The 24,250-nt window shown below is 37.7% G+C and overlaps 1 protein-coding gene across 2 annotated transcripts in view; it reads right to left on the reverse strand.

The window, feature by feature from the left end:
* Positions 1–24,250, reverse strand: part of EPHA3 (EPH receptor A3) — a 206,701-nt gene that overhangs the window by 18,471 nt on the left and 163,980 nt on the right. For both annotated transcript variants that reach the window (XM_032678131.1, XM_032678130.1), the window contains exons 8-14: positions 24,113–24,215; positions 23,597–23,664; positions 19,057–19,182; positions 14,907–15,092; positions 11,002–11,063; positions 8,479–8,688; positions 379–528 (exon numbers count right to left, since the gene is read on the reverse strand). In XM_032678131.1, coding sequence (XP_032534022.1) covers positions 379–528; positions 8,479–8,688; positions 11,002–11,063; positions 14,907–15,092; positions 19,057–19,182; positions 23,597–23,664; positions 24,113–24,215 — 905 coding nt within the window. The remainder of the gene's footprint in view (positions 1–378; positions 529–8,478; positions 8,689–11,001; positions 11,064–14,906; positions 15,093–19,056; positions 19,183–23,596; positions 23,665–24,112; positions 24,216–24,250) is intronic.

The following is a 24,250-nucleotide window of genomic DNA, read 5'->3' on the forward strand; positions in this document are numbered from 1 at the left end:
TTGACATTTACAGAAAACTTCTCCAGCATATTATATGAGTGGAACCCAAGAGGATCAACAGAAATTTAGGAGGGTTTTCTAACAATAAACTAAGGAATGTAAAAGGTAATGACCTCATTGCAGCAGAATTCTTTGAATCATCCTACAGAAAATCACCAATGTGAAAAATTCTCTATCAGAGCTCCAAAATACCCTGCTATAAAGATGGTGGCTCTTTGTTAAGTTCTAATGAACTTCTAGTTGACCAGGGAGTGGAGATTTTCATCTCCAGATCTTATTCAATCAAAATCTCAGAGCCACCTGGTTTCATTATGCTTCGCTTCCCTTCACAGCTTGATTCTTTATTTGAGAACATCACTCAGATAACAATAGACTTACATCTTGGTTGGACATCTCCCAGTATGGTCTCTCTCCGTAAGACATCACCTCCCAGAGAACAATCCCATAGCTCCAGGCATCACTGGCTGACGTGAACTTCCGATAGGCAATGGCTTCTGGGGATGTCCATCGGATGGGAATCTTGCCCCCCTGGAAGCAGAACAAAATAAAATAATCTACAGCACTGCAATGAATATGATTTTGCATGATTGATTATTTTATCTCTGAGATTCTCAATTATCATTATATTGGTGTAAAAAAACCAGTGTAAGCTGGGAAGTGTTACTGCCATTTGTTATGAAAGCATCTGGGACAATCTAGAGCATAAAATACATTACACTGCAAAATCTACTGAAGCTACAGAAATATAGCATTGTATACATACTGTATGCACTTACATATATATAAATGTGTAGCGTAATATGCACAGGTAAGAGTAAATGGTTAGCTAAGTATGGTTGGTTTTAAGTTCTAAAATGTTTGTAAACTGGCACTACAGTCATACAACATTAAAGACTGAAAAACCAGTACATGGTCCTTGCTTATAACCCAAGTCCTCTTGCACAGCACAAGAGGGCTGGATTCGGCTGCCTGTAAGGCATTCAAGGGAATTCCCTGTGGGTGTGGAACCTGCTCAGTTTCACCATGTTTTCACCCCGTGTTTTCTGGGACATTCAAGGAAAATGAGGGGCCGTGGTGTTGCTCTGTTTCACTAATGCCAAGCCTACAATTGCACAAGGCAACCACTGTGACCACAGGCACAAATTTCCTGTTCCAAAGGTGCCTGAGACAGTCATGGGAAGACAGGTTTGGATGGGGTCATCTGTGCAGAGACAAGAGGGCAAAAATGTCACCTGAGGAAGTCGCTTTGAACACTTTTTACAGTCACAAGAGAAGCAAGCCATCATTAAATGATGTAAGAAGAGAACTGAAGGTACCAGTACAATTAACACTGCACTTGGGGGAACATCTCTCCCTGGTTATGGCCACCACTTGGTGCCATAGGTTAAATTAGTAAAATGTACACAAGCAACCTCAGGCTGAGTTTCTGGAACATGAAAATTAGAGGAAAGAGACAATTTCCAATGGTGCTAGCTTTTGTAGAGGTTTTCACTACTGATTTGTGAGTCAGACATGAGAAAATCGAGTTCTAAAAGACAGTGGTGCAAAACTTGTGACTGAAAATTCGGGAGTGAATATATCTGAATACAGAAAACTGGAAAAGTTTAAAGTTGTTTCCAGTTCTAGGGGTACACAAAAAGTACAGAATATATTCTGAAGATTTCACACTAGACTAGCTATTTGCAGTACCTCTCCAAGCCCCGTTATACCACAGTCATACACCTATCCTCACAATAACCTGTGTGGGAAGGGAGTGCTCAAATTTTCACTGAGTAACCAGCAAGAAAAAAAGATTTAAATATATTAATGCTTTGCCTACACTCCCATAAAGTGTACCTGCACTGAGGATAGCCATACACTCACCAACTTTATATGGACTAGCTTGGTTAAGAACAGAAATGCAGACAGTGTTAATTAGAAACCTAAACGCAGTCTAAATACACTGAAGCCTAAGCATCTTCATTTTCATGGCTAATATTGCCCAAATTAAATTAAGTATAAGCAACACAGGTAGGCCTGACTCAGGCCACAATTTAGACCCCCAAAATGTCACTATATATGTCTTAGAGGCTTGGCAAAGCTCAGGGAGGGAATTATCTTGGCATACAGTTTTTGTGGATCCCATTCTATTTATCAGGCTCCCTACCAAAAGGAAAACCTTTATTTCACACTCAACCCTTAAAATTTGGTAAACACTGAATTGAGACATGAACTTGTGGACCAACAAATAGAACAGAGAAGATAAATGGCAGTATTTGAAACCACCATTTTATCACTGAAGCCAGATGAAGAGCTATTAGATGATGTTCTTTAGTCACGAAAAGTGCATTGTATTTTCTATTCATTATAAATTTATTCACCATTTTCAGTGCTGCCCCAGAAAATTACCAAGAACATAAAAATGACTGTATTAATAAGAAATATTATACTTTCTTTACAAATGTCCAGGGTCCCTCAGTGAGTACAAGGTACAATCAAGAAACAAGGGAAGCTCTCCTGTATCCTAGTGTTTTCACAACAAATCCTCTTACAGTTTTAGATGTTGGGCTGATAAAGACATCAATAGCTCTTTTTCAACCTTTTTTCTACACATACTAATAGTGAACTCTGATTTCCAATAATTAATGTCAGTTCTAGGGGGATGCTATATCCTAAATTTACACAAAAACCCCACCACATCTGCCAGGCCAAGGTGCCTTGAGTTTGGAGTTTTCAGAATATTGCTCCTCAAAAAACTGATTTTCCATGGGTGACTTCAGGCTCACTTTTTTAATTTCACGTTAAGATACAAAAATGAAGCCCTTCTTGCATAACCCTAGAGAAATAATTGCCAGATACCACACACAAAAATGTGCTCAGGGCTAGAATATGAGAGCTTTAGACAAGGGCAGGAAATATCATATTTGATAAAAGGTCTTTACCTTTGTAATCTTATGTAAAAAGTCATTTATGCAATTGGAGAAACACATTTACAAAAAAATGACATTAATTAGTCTCCTAACATTTTGGGTCTGCTTTATTGCAGAAAGATTACCAATTCAATGAAACCAAGTTCTTCTGGCTTAGCCTTGGCGAAAAAGGAAAGTACATCAACCCCAGATTCCATTACAAGGAGTCAGTGGCTTTCAAATTTTCTGTGCTAGGTCTCAGTTGTAATCCTATACAAGCAGATACATGTAGCATTTCCATAAACAAGACAAAAATAAGAAGAGTATTAAAATGTAGTTAAAAAAAACAACTGCCACTGAGTAGAGTATAAAACTTTTATTTTGCTATTCTGCTCTCAAATTTATCATAAAAATGTCAATCTTATATTTGGTTATTTTTCAATAATTTCAATAACAATAAAAAAGTCTGATAAATACTTTTTAGACAAATAAGCATTTTAACAAAAAGCAATTGCCCCCAAAGGATTATGCAACATTCATGTTTTAGCAGATGTCCAAATATGCAGAAGATCTGAAGAGTTTTATCAAACTAAATGCATGATTTTCTACTGCCGTTTCCTTTGAAAATTGTAGTGCTTGCTGCCTTTCATATACTCTACTTTAAAATCAAAACCCATGATCATTCAGCATTAGACAATGCTTTTGCATTTCTCTCCCCTATTTTTGAGAAATACTCAACTCCTTTGAACAAATATAACATTTCCATTTTTCTGCTTTACCAGAAATCAGGATATTCTTTGTAATATCCTTTACCAATATCAAAGATAACTTACATAATTTACCTTCACATAAATAAAACCAAACACTTTCTCCTAGACCAGAGAGTTGGAGCTGGAAAAACTAGGCTCCCAAATGTGTTTCTTTTCTTGTCTCTTATTTTTTTTATTCCCCTTTTTCCCAGTCTCCTAATATTTAAATTACTATCATGACATCTGCTAATACTAGCAGATGTCATATATCTAGTGATTGTAATATATCTAGTGATTATTTTTCTAAGATAAGTACAGGTTGTATATATTTTTGTCATAGTCTCCCTTTAAGGTCGTGCTTATCACGAAGCCAACTAAGCGGCCCGAATTTGAGTAGAAAGAAGGCTTTAGTATTAGAAATTGTAGGAGTTTGTTACTGCAGCTCAGAAACCCAGGCAGTCTAGGTCAGAGAACCTCTCTCAGGGTTTGAAATCAGTGAGCCAGCAGTAACACGAAGTTTTATCTTCTGTAGATGGAGCTGTGATTCCTGCAGTATCTGCCTAGTCAACATAATTCATCTAGAGCCAATGAAGTCCTCGATTTATTTCTAGCATGTCTGGCACTCCAGCACAAGGCAGCTGTTTCCAGGACTTCATAACCTATTCCAATATTCTGATTTATAATCTGCTACAGGGTGACTGCCACAGGCACCTAAGCCACAGGCCTGGGGAGAGAAGAATCAAGAAACATAAATTCTAACAGAATAACCAGAAGAACTTTGCAGAAAAACCTGAAGGTAAAAGCCTGGCATTAATTCATAATGCCAGGAAATAGGATAGTTCAGGAGATATCTTGCTGGTACAGTGAGTGAGTGAGACGAGTCTGACTTACCCTCTCACATGTCTGAAAATTATCTGATGCTACTTGTCAGTTCCTTCCTAATGATTATTTTATCTTGAAATTATCTCCTCCTTGAGTAGCTGGTGATAACAGAGCACTGTTTCTCTCCCTTGTGCTTATCAGGCAAGAGACTTTATGGGGCTTACTTTCCTGTCACACCCTTCAAAACATTCAGACTGTATTATAGTGGGTTTGCATATATAGGGAAAGCATAGCAGATTTCTGTCAAGCATTGGCTGCAATAATTTCTGCGTAACAGAAAGAACTTGTGTGTACCCTGTGGTACCCTCCTCACTCTGGCACTGTTAGCTGGGGGTACAAGCTACGGGAATACTTGCCATTCAAGCACAGTATTTTTAGAAGTGATTTACATTTAATGAGAAGTTATCCATGCAAGTGTAATAACTGGACAGTGTTTTACATTGAAATGCCATGAACACCAGTGATGTAGCTACCTATGCAAAGTTCCTCTACTGATTACCCAAATATTGTCTTTGGGAGACATAATTACAGTCCCTCTACAAGTGTGATAGCTTAAATTTACTTCCACTTCATGCTGTGCCATTAGTCCACCCGCTTGTCATACAGACATCTAAAAATAATAAGGATAAAACAGATCAATTTGACAATGATAATTTTAATACAATCTTGGTCTTTCAATTAAAAGTGAATAGATATGGAGGACGGAGATAATTACAGTACATCCCCTCAGGCACAAAGACTCAGTTAAAAAAAAAAATCCAAACAGTCAGTCAGCCTGATTCTCATTCTGGCTTTGCTTCTGTAAGCAGGCAGACCCCAGGCTGCCAAAGGCCTTTTGTGGTATTGTCAGTGACAATAATTCAGGAGGTAAAAAATGACCCTGTCAGGTAGGAAAGTTTCTTACAACTTCTAATTTCCTGAATTTCACATATGCACTTGTGATCTTTGCATTGTCCCTCAGACTTCTCGTACAATAGCATGAATATCACAGATTATGCATTGATATACAAAGGGATACATAAAGTATTGATATATAAAAGGATACATGTTCATTTCCTTTATGCAAAGCTTCAGACATTGCTTCTGAGAACAGCACAACATAAAATTTCACCCGGTCAGTGGTGTGTATTGAAAGCCTAAGGGGCTTGACTGGGCTTTTTGGGGGTAGATCAATCCTCACATGCAATTATGAATTAAAGCAATGGGATCACTCTCAGGCTTTGACATTTACAGGTGGAAAACTGGGGTAGAAAAGGAGCCTGAATATATGAACCCTCCATCTTTGCAGCTAACTCTGTAAATTTGCCTACTACCACTGATAGTAAATGGACAACTGGGAGTAGGAAAAGGTGGAGGGGAGGAAAAAATCTGTACCCATCAATATAATACAAACTCTTTAATGTTTGAAATTACATCTATAATTTAGATTTTTTTTGTGTGTGTTTTCAAAGATCTTCTGAAGTAGTTGTCATCCTTTATTTTTAAAGGCATGAAATAGTTTGGGATGATGTCATTGTTTTAAAAAGTGTCAATATTTTTGTCTTGGTTTTGTCATATAATTAAGGCTTGCAAAATGCACTAAGAGCAGCCTAGGAAATGGTCTCATGTTTTGTGATATGACTAAGCAGCAGGAACATGAACTACTCAGCTTTCTGCTAGTAGAGTGAAGCTCTTGTTTCCCACTTGTGGTCCCCAGTTGCTTAAGCTGGGGATCAAACATCCCCATGGAAATGCTTGACACATACATAAGATTCACTTCAAAGGAAATGAGGTCAAAAAATGAATAGCAAATAGCCTTGTTTTTCTCACAGAGCCAGGAATAGGTATAGCAGAGGTATATTCACAGCAAAAATTAGATTTATACTGGGTTGTATTTGAAGGTTTTAATTACCTGAGCGTCTTCCTGCAGCAGTTTGCACATACACCGTAAATGCCAGATGGAGTTTACTAAACACAGATGATTACAATTCACAAAATAGTTGTTTCCATCTGATTTCACTATCTAATTGCAAAGAGGCAGGTAGGCTTAGGAAATAGGTGACATGAGATAAATATGCTGTGCTTGGTACTGGGCCAGATTAGTGTCCTGTTTGGGCACCACATTTAAGGAAAATGTAGTGAAATTGAAAATAATCTGAAAGAGACCAGCAAGCACAGTAAGTTTGGGAAAAAATGTTTAGAAAATAAAAGAATGGAGAGATGTGGGTGAAGAGAACAGCATCCTCCATGCATCTAAGTAGATGTTTTAAGGGTGAGATCAATCTACTGCCCATGGTAGTGGTGGCAGGACACAGAGCAGTTGCCTTAGTACATCCCGGGGGAGGGATGTTAAATCTGTGACTAGATAAATACTAAAAATACTATACTTAAAATTGTTTACTTTGGGGGGCAGTAACACCCACTACTTCCACAAGAGTTTTTAAGAATAGAGTGGGCAAGTATCTGACACAACAATACACCTCTGCCTGGACTACAGGTCATTTTCTCTTGAGGAATTCTTGCATTCCATGAATATTTACTTATTAATGCTGAACCTATACTGGGTATGAAAACTGCTTTCTCCTACTAATGCCTCTTTATATTAACCATGACAGACCTCTGCAGACAGTTTTCCAAAGTGCTATATGTTGCATATTACTAACAACATGACAAAGCTTATCAGACGTCAAAGAAAACACTGAAAGGTCAAGTAAAGAATAGAGTCTTTATGCCTGGTAAGTTATGAAGGTATGATGGATAAATATTTATCTATAAATGCATGTACATATAATGTATAAGAAAACAGCTAGGATTTCTTTACTCATTTGTCACAGGTTATTTTATTTCAGTCATGAAGAAGACAGCAATGAAACTACTACAATAATTGATTGCTCCTGTCAGTGTTCAGGAATGAAGGAAGCCCTAGAAAATCCACATTAAGATTGCGCTGATACTCTCTAATCTGGTTTGTACAGTAAAGATGAGATGATTACCAGGAGTAATGCAAATTATTCTTGACTAAGATACTGGATATTAATGTCTTTTTTTCTAAAGTTAACAAAACCCACTTGCAATAGCATTAAAGGGGACAATCAGATATCCCAGTGTAATATCCATGCATACAAAGCTAAAGCCTTCCACAATAAACCAGCAGCGTTATTCAGATGAATACCAGAGGTGTAGCAAAAATGTATTCAGAATACACTGTGGCTTTCCTGAACTTTTCCTAAGTTAACACTATAACTTCCAGGGAGCTTTTCAGACAGGATAAAATTCAGAAAAGAAAAAAGCAGCAGACTACATTGTGGACAGTCCCCTATCTGATAAAAGCTTCTCTAAAGATAAAACAGAACTAAGTCTTCTTCTTGATATCATTACCTCTCCAAAAGACAGGTAACATTTTGTATATATGATATAAGAAGGAGACAGTACAGGAGGCTTATTACATTGTTAAGCAAGATTTATTTTTTTGTTTTACTCAAGTTTTTACTCAGAGGTACAATAGCAGGTAGAACTCACAAACCCTTGAAGAACAGGGATATCAGTATGATCCAATCACATATATGTCTCATCATGCTAGAAGACACACACACAAAAAAACTAGATGGGTAGGTTGTTTTTTTACTGTGTGAGAATTAAATCAGCAGTGCAGCTAAATGTGCTCAAAGCACACATGAAGTTTTAGATTATTGGGTGCCAAACCCGCTCAGGCCTTAATTATGGTGTTCACTCCTTTACACATCCAGAAGAAGCAGCTGAGCCAAGAATTTTGCATACTTTGAAAAAGTAGTCTACCAACCGAAATTTTATTTTTTGCCTTCTATCCTCTCTGAGACATGAAATAAAAAATAGCTGTGATGAGCTTCTGGTTTATTGAATGTCTCTCGCCTCTCCAACACAGCCTCAAGGACTCCAATACATTTCAGCCTTTGTCACCACCAACAAGAATTTTCAAAGGACAAAGAAACACAGAAACTCACCCTTGTGGTGTAAGCAGCTTCTGGGTCATCTTCCAGCACACGAGAGAGACCAAAATCTGAGACTTTGCACACTAGGTTACTATTGATGAGGATATTACGAGCAGCTAAATCTCGATGGACATAACCCATGTCGGACAAATATTTCATGCCAGATGCGATGCCTCGGAGCATGCCCACTAGCTGGATGACTGTGAACTGGGCATCATGTTTCTGGAAAACATTTGAAATGTCATTTCAAAGACTGCTCATGTTCCTCGGCACACAGAACTTCTGATAGAGACCCTGGAAGCTCCCCAGTGAAGAGCTCACAATCAGGCGTTGTGATTTAAATGCCACATGTGCAAGCATGTTGAGCTGAGGGGGATAATCTTCCAGGCAGCTGAGGGAAGGGGACAGATCTGAAATTCAGATAAAAATTCATTTTTCCCCTTCTTGCTGTCATCAGAATTTTAACTTCCTAGATGGGACCTAGATGTGTGAAAGCAGCACATAAATCTAAGTTGTCTTTGCTCCTGAGATTGGAGCATCAGGACATTAGAGAAACAGATGTCCAACTTCTCTGAAAGGCCATAGGAATTTTCAGTGAAAATCCCAGCCTTATCCGATGGACTAATGAATGTTTTCTACTACACAAGAATTTTTTTTTTTTTTTTTTTTTTTTTTTAACAAAAGCAAATGCTGATCTGAGTCAGTGGCTTTCAAATTCCATTAACTTTAAACTAATTCCTCAACTTTTTCCTCAACTTCAGTAACACAAAAATTAAACACACTGTGACTTCGCCTAGAAACCATATATTTCTAATCATCGACTTCTAGGTGCATGGTTTAAATCTCCCAGATTTTATTAATCTCTTTGTTAACATCCAGCTTGGATATTGATACATAGTTACACAGACAATAGGACAACAGCGTGTCACAGCACAGCTCTCAGATGAATTTCCCAGTGCTGTAAATGTATCATCATGGGCACCTCTCCAACCCTTCCTTCTTCTGCTTCCAGAATTTTATTAAATGCATAGGAGCTGGCTCTGCCATGTGAGGTGATCTCACATGAATCAGTCTGCAAGACTGACTGCATTCATCTCGTTTTTGATTAGTATACTTAGGGGCAATATTAGCACTGTAAACATTGGACAAATATATGCAGCAGATGCTTAAAGAGTCTCTCAGAATTCCCCTTCATGAAGAAATTAATTATTTTAAAAGACTCTTAGCAGCTCCCTGTCATGAAACCTTTTTTTTAGAGCCAACACAAGAGAATTTATACAGACCCTGAAAAAGATTTAGCTAGAAATCAGGTTTCTAAACATGAACAGAATCAGATGTTCAGAGAGCCTTTCCATGGCAATGGGGAAAGCAAACTAACTAGTTTCAAAAGGCATTTATTAAAAGGGTTATATGCCCTGATTTGCCTGTGATATTAATGAGTCACAAGATTCTTATCTATGCTTCCACACAACAGAAGTAAAAAGAAAATCACACTCGAATGAACGAACAAGCTGAACAACTGTTCTGTACAGTCAGAAATTATTCTGCTTTCCTTAGAGCTTTCTTCAAGGATTTTAAGCCTAAACAAAATATATATAGTTCAGCACAGATATATTTCGTTCAGCCACACTGACACATTATTTATATGTATTTTAAATGCTCCAGTGGACAACATAACATATATAGTACATACTGAAACTAAGGTTGACAATGTATCGCCTTTTGGGGTTAAATGTCTAGTTCAATGTTATGAATTTGGGGGATAATGTCATTCAACCGTGGCAGAACCAAAGCAGTCTCCCAGCCGCAGCTGAGTTTGCCATAACAAATTAAAATTAAACTAGTGTTTCCCCTCAGATGGGATTTCGTTTCTTCTACACTTCTTGTTTTGCCACAAGTAAATCTTGGTGACACAGGGAGCACTCAAATTTTTTTAGGCTCCCTACCAACTTTGACAGAAAACAAAGATAAATCAACAGCATTATTAGTATGCCTAAGGTTAGAGAAAGAAAACAGGCCAATAAACTTTGCTAGCTAAACATATCTAACATCCTCAGGTAAGGGGTTATTCCCTAAACTTTTCATATTTAGGGAAACAGCTTTTGACTCAGTACTATTGGTTTACTGATAAAATTTCCATGAATCTGTTCATTTTGGAAATCACTCGCTAAGACATAGAGGCTGCCAACAAATAAACATAAGTGCATTAGAGATGTAATTCAGCCTTCAGAAAAACATTTTCCTTTTTGTGTGCCAGAATGCTGTTCTGTTTTGTTCATTTTTAAAAGATTTGACATACCAGTGAAACCAAAATTGTCTTTATTTTTTAATAATGCTTACTGCAAGCAGTCAAAATCGACCTGAAGATCCCTACCTGGCTTTCTGAGCACATCACAATACACACCAATCCAAATGAAAATAATGAAGTATCAAGCAACAAGAGCTGATGATGAATCAGAGCAGAGTGGCAGTAATTTCAGAATAAGTTAAGAAGAAGAGCCAGTTCTGCACCGTTCAGCTTTCTATTGCACTTACCCGTAGGAAGCTGTCCAAGGAACCATTTTCCATATATTCAGTAACAATCATAACTGGTTTACCTGCAAATAGATTACAGGGGTAAGGCATTTAATACATAATGACCAGTAAAACCAAGCATTTCAGAAATGCTCTCAGACCTTCCAAACCCCAAGGATAATTTTACATTTAGAAAGAAATTAAAACATGTATGGGCAAACTAAACAACATAATTGTGATTCCCCTGACGTCAACAGAAATATAGTGATTTCAGCATAAACTGATAGGAATTTTAGCAACTCAGGTCCCTGCTAATATTTTACCATCATACAGATTTTATTATTTCATAATATTTTCTAAAGCTTTGTTTATTTTCTCTTTGTGGTAGAGAGGGAGAGGTGGGTAAGGGCATGAAGTCATTTAAGGAGATGAATTATTTTTTCACATATAATACAGGAAGAGGCATCTGACCATAAAAGTATGATTAAGGCCTGTACATTGTATAGCAGTCATGGTGAAATTTTAACTCCTAAAACTGAACAGCATGATGCTTGAAAGAGGTATCCAGTTTAACTAAAAACAGGAAAGTCATTAACAAAGCAAAGTAAATGGTAACAACTCCTTTTTCTGCTGTTTTTTCAAAAATACAGGTTCTACAGATGGAAATACTTGAAAGAGAAACAGTAGTTTCAAAGAATAAGCTTAATATAATGACAAGACAACTCTTTGTCCCCTTTACATGGATTAATAGGTTCAAATATCTACTTTCTGTGGTGCAAATGCGTTATATCATTTATATATGACATATGACACATATATTATATCTGTGGGAATCACGCTAATGAGTAATTGACAGTCATCAATTAACTACTAGGAAATACTCTGCCCAAAACATTATTCTTGAATTATAAAGGAGATGGTACAGATAAAAAATCTAACAATGGAAAAGCTAAAAAAAAAATAAAAAAAAAAATAAAAAAAAAAAATCTGTTTGTGCTTTCTCTTGTTAGCAAGAAATGCATATTTCAAGCAAAAGTCCCTAACCTGCAGTTTGTGTGTAATGTTACCCCAAAGGGATTTCTGGTAACACCCAGAACATGCTGCTGGACCTTTCCAATGAGGCTCTCCAAAGCTTTCTATGATAAATCCATGTACCTCAAAACCAAGAAACATTCGTCTGGTTTCTGTACAAACTCAGTCAATTTTATGAGACTTATCAGAAGACTTAAATTAGAGCAAGAAGATATGGCATTCAAACTATTACAGGAGCATCTTCCTGCCTTGTTCACCCTAAGAACAGGGCTTCACTCTCATTAAGTTGGAAATGTGCCCATAATAAGAAGTACATGCTCTGAAACAACACGCTACAGCTTTAAAAGAACATTCTGCATTCATTTGTCAAAGGAGAGCCTTTTATACATGATAACAAGTTGTGTCAACAGTGTTGCCGAAGTTTATTATACTAACAGGCTACAAATTGCTGTAAATTATTAGTAAACTAAGCAGAACATGCATGCTAGTTATTAAGAATAAGGCCTACAGTGTGCCCAGGAGACCAGGGCAGCAGCAGGAAGATGTAGAACTGAAATTCATGAGAAGCAGAGGAACAACTCTGCACTGGAGCAAAGGAGCCACCCCAGTTTGAGGACTTCTCAAACTAAATGGTCCTGTTAGGGGGATTGTGACAATTGCAGTCATCAGGAGATGCTTCAGAAGATCTGTTTACTGTGAAAAGTGAACTATTGTCTAAAGTAAAAGAATTACTAAGGGTCACCTGTTAAGCAAAATTTGGTTAGTGAAGAAAAGGTCATATCTCCTGTTTATCATGCATTACCTGTGCTGAGAGTGAACCATCATATACTCCACAGGCTCTCTACTGACTGCACATATACTAATGCCTTTTAGGTGTGATTTAATAGCTACTATTAAAAAGTATGAACACTTGTTAACTTATTCATAGAGTATATTGGTTTGTTTAAAAAAAAACAAAACAAATCCCACAAGCTTCTTGTCCTTCTATCACTCCACAGAATGTTAAAGAAATTAAATTATTAACTTTACTTGCAGCAAAATGGAGACAAATAGCTCCAGAGCAGATTTCTCAACTCCTGTACTGAAGCTGTCTGGAGAGGGTGGTATATCCCTGAGGCTTTTATTGACTTCATTTGGGAATATTCAGAGCTTGCTGTCCCACACATAGATGTGATAGGCAGCTGGCACTCCTGACCCCCCCAAGCAGACAGGACTCTGCTGTGAATACAGCTGAGTAGCAAACTCACTCACAGTCACTCATACAGAATACAGATAGAATTAGTAATGCACGTTCAAGAACAATACACAAATTCCTGCATGCACAGCAATTAAATTATTTTCTCAAGTGCTCCAGGAATACAAAATGTAACAAAATAGATTTTAGCTCAGCTGTGTACAGAGTGATGCTGGTGTTTCAAGTGATTTTGTGACTGCAAATCTTATTCTGACTGTACAAAGTGTGTGTCATTACAAAGCAGGAGGTAACCTTCATTTACACAGGCAGACCTGGCAGCCCTTTCCTAATAGGGCCGTGAGACCTAAGATAATGAATAACTTCTTTGTTATTTAAATCAGCAAAATAGACTTTCATGAATCACACCTAGAGAAGTCATTATTATTATAATTATAATTACGTATCTTCATAACATATAGGGTTTTACATACCTGTCACTAATTATTTTTAGACATAAACTGGTGGGGTTTTTATTTTATATGTTTTGTTGCAGTAGGCTATTAAATTCTTTCATACCTATGTTTTTGAAACCTTGAACCAAGCAATTAAAAAAAAACCAACCAACCAAATCCTTAACAAAAACCCAAAGGTATATTTAGGAAATGCCTTTAAGTAAACATATCTATATAATCACAGAAATAAAATCAATATTACTACTGACAGCTTAAAGCCCCAAGACTTTTTTTTTTTTTGAGATTTTTACTAAGATGTCTAAATTCTGGAGCATCAGGATCTTTAAAAGCCTAATACTTGTACATATTGAATATACATGGAGTACTTCTCCTCTGCATGAAAACCATGTAGGAAAAAGGTTTCGAATCATTTAAAAATTTCCTACTACCAGTTGTTGCACCCAGGTAGACTGTTCATTAATTTCTGCTAATGATGAACCTAATGATTTAGCTGAGAGCAGAACGTAGCTCTTCAACGCATTTAGGAAACCTTAACACGTCAGACTCCACAACTCCTACCAGGTTATCAGCCAGAGCCTCTTGGCCATTTTGTAGCAATTTGTAGCTTTGGAGTTTATTAAACATGTCAATTTATTATTGAGCTCCTGTGTTCTTCAGAAATGATCCCTTTTCTTCCACTTGGCTATATTTTTTTTCAAGCAGACTACTTTTATTCCCCCATTTTCCCCAGCTCATCAAGCTCCTTTTTCCTCCACATTTGCTACATTTTTTTTCAAGCAGACTACTTTTATTCCCCAATTTTCCCCGGCTCACCAAGCCAGGGTAAGTTCTAAATTCTTTTCTAAGTTCTCAGCAGCCTGAGAGCAGCAATACAGTGCAGGTCGTGCAGCTGCTCTGTGGGCAATTGCCTCAAACCCCACTCCTCATTGAATCCATCAGTGTGGGTTTCACATGGGTGTTTTCACATGGGTAATTTGTTTTTCCTGCTTCTGAGGAAATAAAAGATACACTGCAAAAGACAAGCTGTGTATTTCTGCTGTTATCTCTTTTGGAGGATGTTTGGTACATATTGGCATGATCATAACATCAGCATTTCTGGAGGGGTTTGCAGAGCAAAAAAAAAAAAAAAATTATTTAGGGTGTTTTTCTGCTTTTTTTTGAACGATCAGCAAATGACAGAATGATTTAGGTTTGGAGGTACCTCATGACACTTCCCATGCAAACCAGATGTCCCTGTCATATCTTACTTTTAGTGACGACTCCTTCTAGTCGGATGATATTGGGGTGGTCAAACTGTCCCATGATACTTGCTTCCCCCAGGAAGTCCCTCCTCTGTTTTTCTGTGTAGCCAACTTTCAGAGTTTTGATAGCGACTGAAATTTCCTTTTTAGAAGGCAGCTTTAGGCGTCCACTGCACACTTCTCCAAATTCCCCTGAAAAAAGAGTGGAAAAGCGACAAAAGCTGAAATGTAGTTATTTCACGGGGATTTAAGAATGAAGACTTAGCCTTCAGCAAAAGCCCCTAAAAAGTGGTGTTCACTGGTAGGCCACAGATTGTCACTCCAAAGGGGCCTTTTGTCCAAACTGCTTCACAATATCATCCTTGGGTTCCCCAGCTGTCAAACTGGACAATGTCACTTATTTACTCTGCATATCCAGGTGACCGCAGAGCAGAGGAATGCATAAATGAGATCAGAAAATTCCCCTTCTGCTTCTGTTGATGCACTTTGGGAGAGCATCAGGAGCGTTAACCGATCAAGAAGTATCAGAATGGCAGAATAGTTGTGCATCCTTGTGAACACTAAACTGCATTTCTATCAAACAGTGACAGTACAGTTCCAAGTTATTTAACTTCTGAAAGCCAAAATAACTAGTATACTAGTATACTTTATCAAGAGCAAATGCTGCTTCAGTTCAAATACCAACCCCAGCCCAGTACTGCTAGAGCTCCACAAAAAAAGGAAGACCAAAGAACATCTTGAAAACAGAAGGAAGGGGGGAAAAAAGGCTTGAAATAAATCTTGTAGGGTCCAGCTTCATATTCCATTTTCTTGATTTTTTTAATGGTCCAAAAAGCTATATCAAGCTAAGCTCTTAAAACTATTGTTCAGTTACTGTCAATGGAGAAAATAGCTATGATTTCAGCAAGCAGTCCAGCAATCAATCCTTCATGTAAAACCAGAACTGTATATCTGATATTGGTTTAACTTTTTTGAAGGAAAAGTTAAACCCATTTAGCCATGGCTGAACAGTTTAGAACTTGAGTGATTAATCAGATGCCACAAGTACTTCAAGGTCAGAGGATGCTTCAAGAAAAAAAGGTTGGACCCTTTCTAAGGACTGATTTTAAGAGATGAGGATGATGGCTTTTCATACAAAGCCTTCCTGAGGTGTTTATTTTTAATTATGCTACACACATAAACATAAACCTGCCCTGCAGACTGATGCGTCTATTTACATGTGGAAGGCAAACAGGTATTGTTTAGGAGCACTGTTCATGATATAAAGATTTCTCTGCAGGAGATCCTAACTTCTTTTTAAATGGGCTACTTAGTACATCAGTGAATGGCATTTGCTGTAAATTTAGGGGACCAGGGAACCAGTAAAGGAAGACTCTGAAATCAGCTTCTTTTGCTGTGTTTTAAAGCCTGATTGTACTGCTGTGCACAGAACTCCCTCAGAGTTGGAGAGGCATCAAAGCTGAATGTTTCATAAACCTCCTGAACATCAGTGATGCTCTAACCCTCACTGAGGCACTGCAAACTTTCCCAATAAGTTCATGGACAGGTAGGCCCTAAATTATTGAAATACTTAGATCAATAAGATCTTATGCTACAAGTAAATTTCAGCTTGGAAAGAAAAGCAAATTCTTACTTCCTTGTTCAGCAAAGTATATCTTTAAATCTACCCCAAATTAAGAAAGTACGTTCTGTAGCATTATTTTACAATCCAATTGTATTTAAAGTCCTTCAAGTGATTTGCTGAACTGAATCCATAAAAACAAGTGAGTTATTTAAAAAAAATTACTGTAAAGAAAAATCTGAAAAAGTGGCTCCTGACCTTGATTTTCTTATGCTTAGGCTCCTACTAAAATCCCTTGTGTTTTTCTTGAGGTTCTTTTGGACAAGAGTATTTCCTTATTGCACTAGTGTATATCTTCAAAGCTATGTAAGCTGCCCTCTATTCTCAGAGACTTCTGCTAAAGCTGTGAAAACCACTTGGAAAAGTACTTCTGAATATCAAGATTACTTGCCTGACTTGAAGTTCTCATTACTTACGTCACACTCCAACACAGTTAAATGAATCCCTTCTTTTTAAATCACTGTCATTTTATGATTTCAATCACACTTGTGTTACAAAGGACAAGGGCAGGAAAGACCAAGTCATTCACTCAAATAAGGCATTGACTCAAGCAAGAGGCAGGAAATGCCTTTCTGTTTTTTGGGGAGGAAAGAAGTGTTCCTGAAGAAGCTGCCTCAGAGCCACTCAGTCTGAATGTAAAAGCTACTAGCAGTTGAGTGTGACAGCAGTGTAAAGGAACAAACTCATTTTGGATGCTTCCAGCACTCTACAGCCTGATTTTCATCTGTTCTTCCCTGCTTGGCTCTTCCTGTTCGCATCTCTACCAACTGGTAACAGAAAATGCTAACTAGAATGCCATATGTACTTCAGGCTACAGAAATCTGAGTTATGGTGTCCAAAAATGGCATTATTATATCTTGAGTCCATGTAGCTTCATTGTGGAGGACCTATAGGAATCCTCTGTCACTCAGTTGGTTACAGCATGGTGCTAATAATGCCAGGCTCAATCTCCATATGGGCCATTCAATTAAGAGTTGGACTTGATGATCCTTGCGGGTCCTTTCCAACTCAGAATCTTCTGTTATTTTCACTGGAATGGAGCAAAGAGACTTACTTTTAAAACACCTCACTCCTTTAGGACAATATTCCTTTTATGAAGTTTCTCAGAAAACTCTTACTCCATTTACAATGGCCATATTTGGCAAATTTTGGTTTACTTCTTATTCTAATGTGTATCTTGATTAAAAATAGATCAGGACAATTGAACGGTAAAACATGACATATCACTTATTCTTAGCAACTTGTTTTCTAGATTCACATACCGCACATAGCCCAAATTTAGAAAGCTTACATTTGTGAGCAAAGGCTCCTGAAAGTCTTGCAAGGAAACACACTGTTCCTGGACTTAATTTTACAATAACCTCCTTCTCTATCCTTATACTAATTCTCTGTTATGTGCAGTAAGCAGAGCTTTGCTGCCTTGACTGAAGATGGTGGAGAACAGTGCACTCTTGTGGGGCAAAATTAAAACCAGCAAGGAACAAAAATTCAACCTTACCAGAAAATAACTTAACTTCAAACTACCTCAGATGAGTAGCTTCGGTAAGAGAGGATAAACACTGTTTCTTTTTTTGCTGAGTGATTCTGGAGATGTACTGAGCACAGTAGTATGGTTCTACACTTTTTCCAACTGAAAATCTTTTGCTGTGCACTGCGAGTCTGCCTCTCACATCTCGTGATTTTAATCCAAATCATATATTTAGAGAGAAACAAAAAATTCAATAACAAAAGAATTGGCATTTTTCAACGGATTAAAAATCAACAGTACTTCTCACAAATGCTTTAATATAGCAGGAAAGCTACCACTTCATGATCTTCTGACTCGAGACAATCTGCCACTTCACTTCAAGGAGGAAACACACAACCTATCAGGACTATATGTTGCACTGCAACACAGTCTCGGTGTAATGAGACTTTCTGTAATCTGGCTCCTCTGTTACAAAATCTGCTAATTTCACCATTGTTTTCTGTAAACCCAACAATCCATGGCATTTGTATGGCTCAGATGAATCAGTTATCAGACAGACAACCTCTTCTTCCTAAATCAATAATTCAAATGCAAAGCAGTGACCAAAATCAATCCAATGACCAAAGGTGACTGCAATGTGATGGATTCATCGTGACTGGTATGAAATGAGTTTGTGGTTTCACTCAAGGCATAATAGTCAACAGTCCTTTTAAGGGGAAAAAAAAGGAAAACATCTTCACAATTTTTGTGCTTTGCTGACAGACTTTAAAGAGAAGCATAGAAGTGAAGCTGAACAATCTTTTTCACTCTCAACAGTGCTGCATCCAAGGGTGGTCTTGGTGTCCTTTGAAAAGCTGCCTTGCTATCTGCTTTCTTTGAGGAAAAAAAAGAAAAATAGAACTGTGTGCACTCAACTTTTCACACGCACTGAAACCAGCTGTAAATAGGACCTACTAATTTGAAGACTTTACAAAATTTTCTTTTCAGTCACAAGTTAAACCCAAAGATTTAAAACAGTATACACAGCAAAAAAGTATCTTTAGTTCAATATATCTGGTGGTCACTACCTGCTCCAACTACTTTATCAATGGATATATTAGAAGCATCCAGTTCCTTGGCAAATTCATGCACAGCTTGATTGGGATCCTCATATGTATGCGGATCTACGTAAGTTCTCAGGCCTGGGAGTTTTACTGTGGAAAAACAAATTCAGAGAGAAAATGTTACTTAGACTTAATTAATCCTTCTAAAGAAAGCTCATGAGACAATGGAAACCAAATCAATAGGACAAAAAGGTATTCTTCAAATCAAACTGCTTTTTATGGGTCTTCAGGAATCTTAACACAGAGTAAAACCAGAGACACTAAAGTACATCTGCACTTGTTGTATTTAACTGCTTTTCAAATATTAAAATACTACTCACCCCTCTGTGCTGCTACATTTAGATGCTGCCTTATATTGTCCTTTTTAAAGTAATGACAGGAAGGCAAGTAACAAAACGTGTTGCTACAGCCAACCTGAGAAGTTCTTACAACTATACTAAGAAGAGCCCATATTAACTCAAACTTTTTCCTTCCAAGTCCTCCAACAAGAAAAAAAACTAAAAACATGAAACATGAAAAAAACCACCCCTGACTCAATCTGTCTGCCAGTACACATAAGGATGTCAGAGAGTTGTTCTTAATAAAAACTGGTTCTAGTCCTCTGTCACGGGGTATCTGTCGTATCGTTAGGTTTTGGTCCGTAGAGAAAGTAGACACACACACACGAAGAGAGAGATGAGACAAGGGTGTCTTCTGGCTAAGCGCAGAAGGCAGCTTTATTGAGGTAGCTGGCCCCGACTTTCCCACATGCTTACTGTAAATATATTTTTACAAAAACACTCAGGAATTCACACCTGCACCCTGAAACACAGTCAACAGGCCTGTCCTTGTACTGCTTATCATCTTCTAGCCAACTCCCTAATACTCCAGGCTGCTGTGTCCATGGGAACGTTTAATTAGCCTCACTGTTCTCATGGGAAAGGCTTTATACCATTTAATATTTCAAGCTCCTCAAGCTCCAAGGGCTCAGCGAACCTGCTGCTTCCCACCACAGTCCTCAGTTGCCCAAACATCCATGTTCTTATTTTTTCCTCCTCTACAGTTTCCTGGCCAGGGATTGTTTGTTTGCCCAGGGCAACTGCTACTTCAAACGGCTGAATGATTTTAAGGGCATTTTCAAACTCTCCACATCTCTTCCTCCAGCAGGACTAGAGAGGAAGAGACCATTCCCAAACTTTGCCTCCAGCAGGGATGCTGAAGGCAAAGCACAACCTCATTTCCCTCTTCCTGGCTCACAGCACTGCTTGTGTTTGTACCCAGTGCCTTGTGTGCCTGTCTCTGTATTCATTTTATAACAGAAATATATTTTATGAACAAAAAGTGAAATAACCAGCTTGAAGTTCTCTGCTTCTCACACAAAACCTGCATTCCTCGACGTGTATTCTAGCTTTTCCTAACTATACCAGTTGGTCTCATAAAGGATATTAACTCCTCTTATAAACACCGCTTTAACCCACTCAGGAGTATCCTTTACAGTTTGGCATTATGGTACTGCATCAATTTTGACAGCTAGAATAGTTAAAACCTTCTTTCTAGAATAGTTAAAAGCTTCTTTCTAGAATAGTTAAAAGTTTCTTTCTAGAATAGTTAAACCTTTTTTGCTGGGATTACACAGATGGGAAAAAAACACCTTTGGAACATTAGTTAGAAGCACACAATTGTTTTGTGAAACAATCCCTAGTGAAAAAAAAAAATCAATTTTATGGAGATTTATTTGCCTCAGAATTGACAAAGAAATGACAAAACTGAGTTCCCAAGCTAATTGCCTTGCAAACAATGCAAAGAGCCATGTTCTGAACACAAGGGCTTAATGCCTTTGTGCATGGCCTTAAATGCCGACTGTGTTTCCTTCAAGAGCCTGATGATTACAGAATTACTTGCAAGTAAAACAAAAAGTAATTGGCTGTATATTGCTGTTGGTTAAAGATCTTGTAAATGCTCCTTTCCTTCCATGCTGAATGTATATTACAGGCTCCCTCATACCCCCAATAAAATAACAATTAAAAGTCTGTGGGGCTTTTGGCTTCAGATTTTTAATGCTGACCCCAGAGGTTCCCAAGATCAGGTGATGGTGACTGCAAGGAGAATAATCCCTTCACACCAATAATTAAGGGCAGGCTGCATAGTAACTGGGTTCTGTCATGAAATACAGATAATAAACACGTGCACATGTGTTAAGCTCTACTACTTTACAGCTCATTCTCTGCAAACATAATAATTTACATTTTCATTTTAACAGCATGAATTGCTCTAAAGGTAGCAAAAAAATAAAAAGGGCCCAGCCAAAGAAGGCAAAGGGAGAGGATCTGAGGAGGTGAAATGGTTTTGTTCCTTTGAAGTGATATTATAGGATTTGTAATAAGGCTGCAGGGAATAGTTCATGGCTGGAGCCTTTTTAAAAGTAATTCAGAATAAACTGACTGAAATAAACCAGCTGCTGTATTTAAGATGCTGAAAGTTTATGACAGCCATGGAAGCTGGTTTATCCTCTTTTAGCTCATAGGAGCAATTTTCTTATTCTTTGGGAAAGACCGCAATTTGGTAGATTAAAGCTTCAACAGCCACACACGTACATACATACAAATTCTAACGGATAAATATCTGCAAGGTTTATAATAAATAATTTTCAAGAATTTCTAAGAGAAATACCAGGTCCATAACTGGCTCTGTTCTTACTACACAGTGAATCAGCATGGCACTGCTCAGAAAACAGTACATAAATATCTAAAACCAAATTAAAAGCAATTTAATCCACAGGAATTTAACAGTACTGACATGTTTAAGAATAGTGATTGCAACTTTCCATTGTGTGGGAGTAAAGAGAGCAAATTCTGACCTGTTATTTGTCTGTGACACTTATTTTACTGGCTGCTTTTATTTTATAACCTCATTAAATTTGGATGATGAAGCATTAATTCTATGGGGCCACATGTAACCCTATAGATTTATTTTTTTTTTTGAGAATAGTTGGTTGGGCTTCATGAAGCAAATCCACTGTTCCAGCTTGAGTATCCCCTGACAGTGCTGGGGAAGGAGACACATGTTGTGGATATTCATGGTCATGGCTCCCTGGAGACAAGGATGGGCTCCAAACTTACAGCAGTAATAACTTGAACAGTCAGAGAACAGTCATGCCATTGTCATGAGGATTTGGAAGCAGTTCTAATTTCCCACTGCTGCAGGTAAATCCCTCATTAAAATGCTGATTCAATTACATTTGGTGAGGAGGCACCTGATTATGTACCATTTCTTGCAGACGGTACAGCACCACTGTTGTGTGCAAAAAAACCCTCAAGTACATTCACCTTACAACATGCTAAGCAATAGAAATATATGGTTCAACATAGTTTCCATGGTTTAGCAGGACATTCATAGCTGAAACTGTTTCAAACACAAACTGCTGCTTCTTATTAAGCTCATGCTCATTAGACACCCAAAAAAGGAGTTTCTGGGTCTTGGTGTCTATGAAGGGCGTTATCTTTGCCTGTAAAGATGAAAAAATCCAAAATGCAGCGATTAAAAAACCCCAAGAAATCCCCCCTTACTCTTGATCAGGAATTAAGCTATCAACTTATTTTCCCCTCAGCTTCTCCCGCTTCAAAGTAATTTCTTTCTATTTGAAAGAGAGAGTATGGATGGAGCTTCTTCCCCTGAGCATCTCCTGGATGTGATGTTGCTCCACACTTTTCCTTTCACAGGGCATTGCTGAACGACCCAGAGCAGCCACGAATTAAGCCCCATTTAGCTTTATTAAAAATAGGTACATAAACATCAAAAATAGATGGGCTTTGGGTTTGACTTCTGAACGTGTTTCATCCAATTTTTGTGATGCAAAGACAACATAAGTCAGTGGAAAGGCTCTTTTAGTCCTGGATGAGACCCAATGAAAGCACAGACATATTCATTCTTGACAGTAGGGAATCAGGACTTGAACAAAACACGTTTGTAAACAGAGCTGGATTTAAAAAATCCCATTAATTCGAGACACTTGCTTAGCAGTTATTCTTAATTTAAGAAACTAATCTGTATCACTCCATATGTTTAGAATAATTCCAAACTAAATTATTAGTGGGTCAACTTTGTCAAGCAAACAATTTTCACAGTCCCTTCAGTGGTCAAGACAGTTTTAAATTAATTTTATATTTTACTTTGGGGAGGAAAAAAAATATTTCTTAGACTTTATAAAGCTGATAATGAGGAAGTTGCAGTTACACTCTGCCCCTCAGTGATGCATAGCACAATCAATATCACATGTATTGTTTGAACATAGACAGTGATGTTTTGCTCATTGCTAGCCTGAACACAGATAAAAGAATTTGAAACAAAGAATAATTGTTTGGGGAAAATCTCTTTACCCACAAGAGAAGAGATAATTCTCTTCTTAATTTCACCTTGGTTTAAGTGAGGTATGACTCTTTTTTTTTTTTTTAAATTGAAAAACACCAGTTATTTAGGGGATGAATTCAACAGATCTGGAGGCAATTAAAAGGCTTCAGTAACTTACAATGGCCATTCCCAAAATGCAGTCTTTTCTCATCAGTGCCATGTTTGGACTTCTTGTATCCACAGAATCTACAAGCAACAGAAAAAAAAAAGTAATATAGAGAATTTTACATGTTAACTGCAGGTGGAAACAGAATAAAATGTTTTCTCTCCACAATTAAATGCCTGTTTGAAAGTTTAATGATATTTACATTCTCTGTGCCCTATAGAGGCATGTGATGTTCTAGGGGAATTTGAGGAAATTGGCTAATGAGAGGATTTGTTGATTTTTGACCCCTACAGTTTAATTTTACAATTGCCTAAGAATGTGTTTATAGCATTTTTTAACAACTGCTGTGTGATTGGGGCTGCCAATGTTAGAGGGCTCATTACCAACTATGAAGCAGGATTTGGAGTTCCTGGGCAGCAGATAAAGGAAAAGGTTGCAAACCAGGATGACACCCAACCCGCCCACTCATCAAAGCCCCTCAGGGAAATGGAAGAGGGAGAAAATGTGCAAATCAGACAAAAAACTAACCTCCCAATCAAGATGTACACCACAACTGTGAGCAGAATAATGGCTACTGCTGCTGAAATGGCAATCATTACCACCTGGCTGTTCTCACTGGAAATGGAGAATGCTGGAAAGTTAACACAAAAATATATATAAATAACC

Source organism: Chiroxiphia lanceolata, chromosome 2, assembly GCF_009829145.1.
Source record: "Chiroxiphia lanceolata isolate bChiLan1 chromosome 2, bChiLan1.pri, whole genome shotgun sequence".
Classification (NCBI taxonomy): domain Eukaryota; kingdom Metazoa; phylum Chordata; class Aves; order Passeriformes; family Pipridae; genus Chiroxiphia; species Chiroxiphia lanceolata.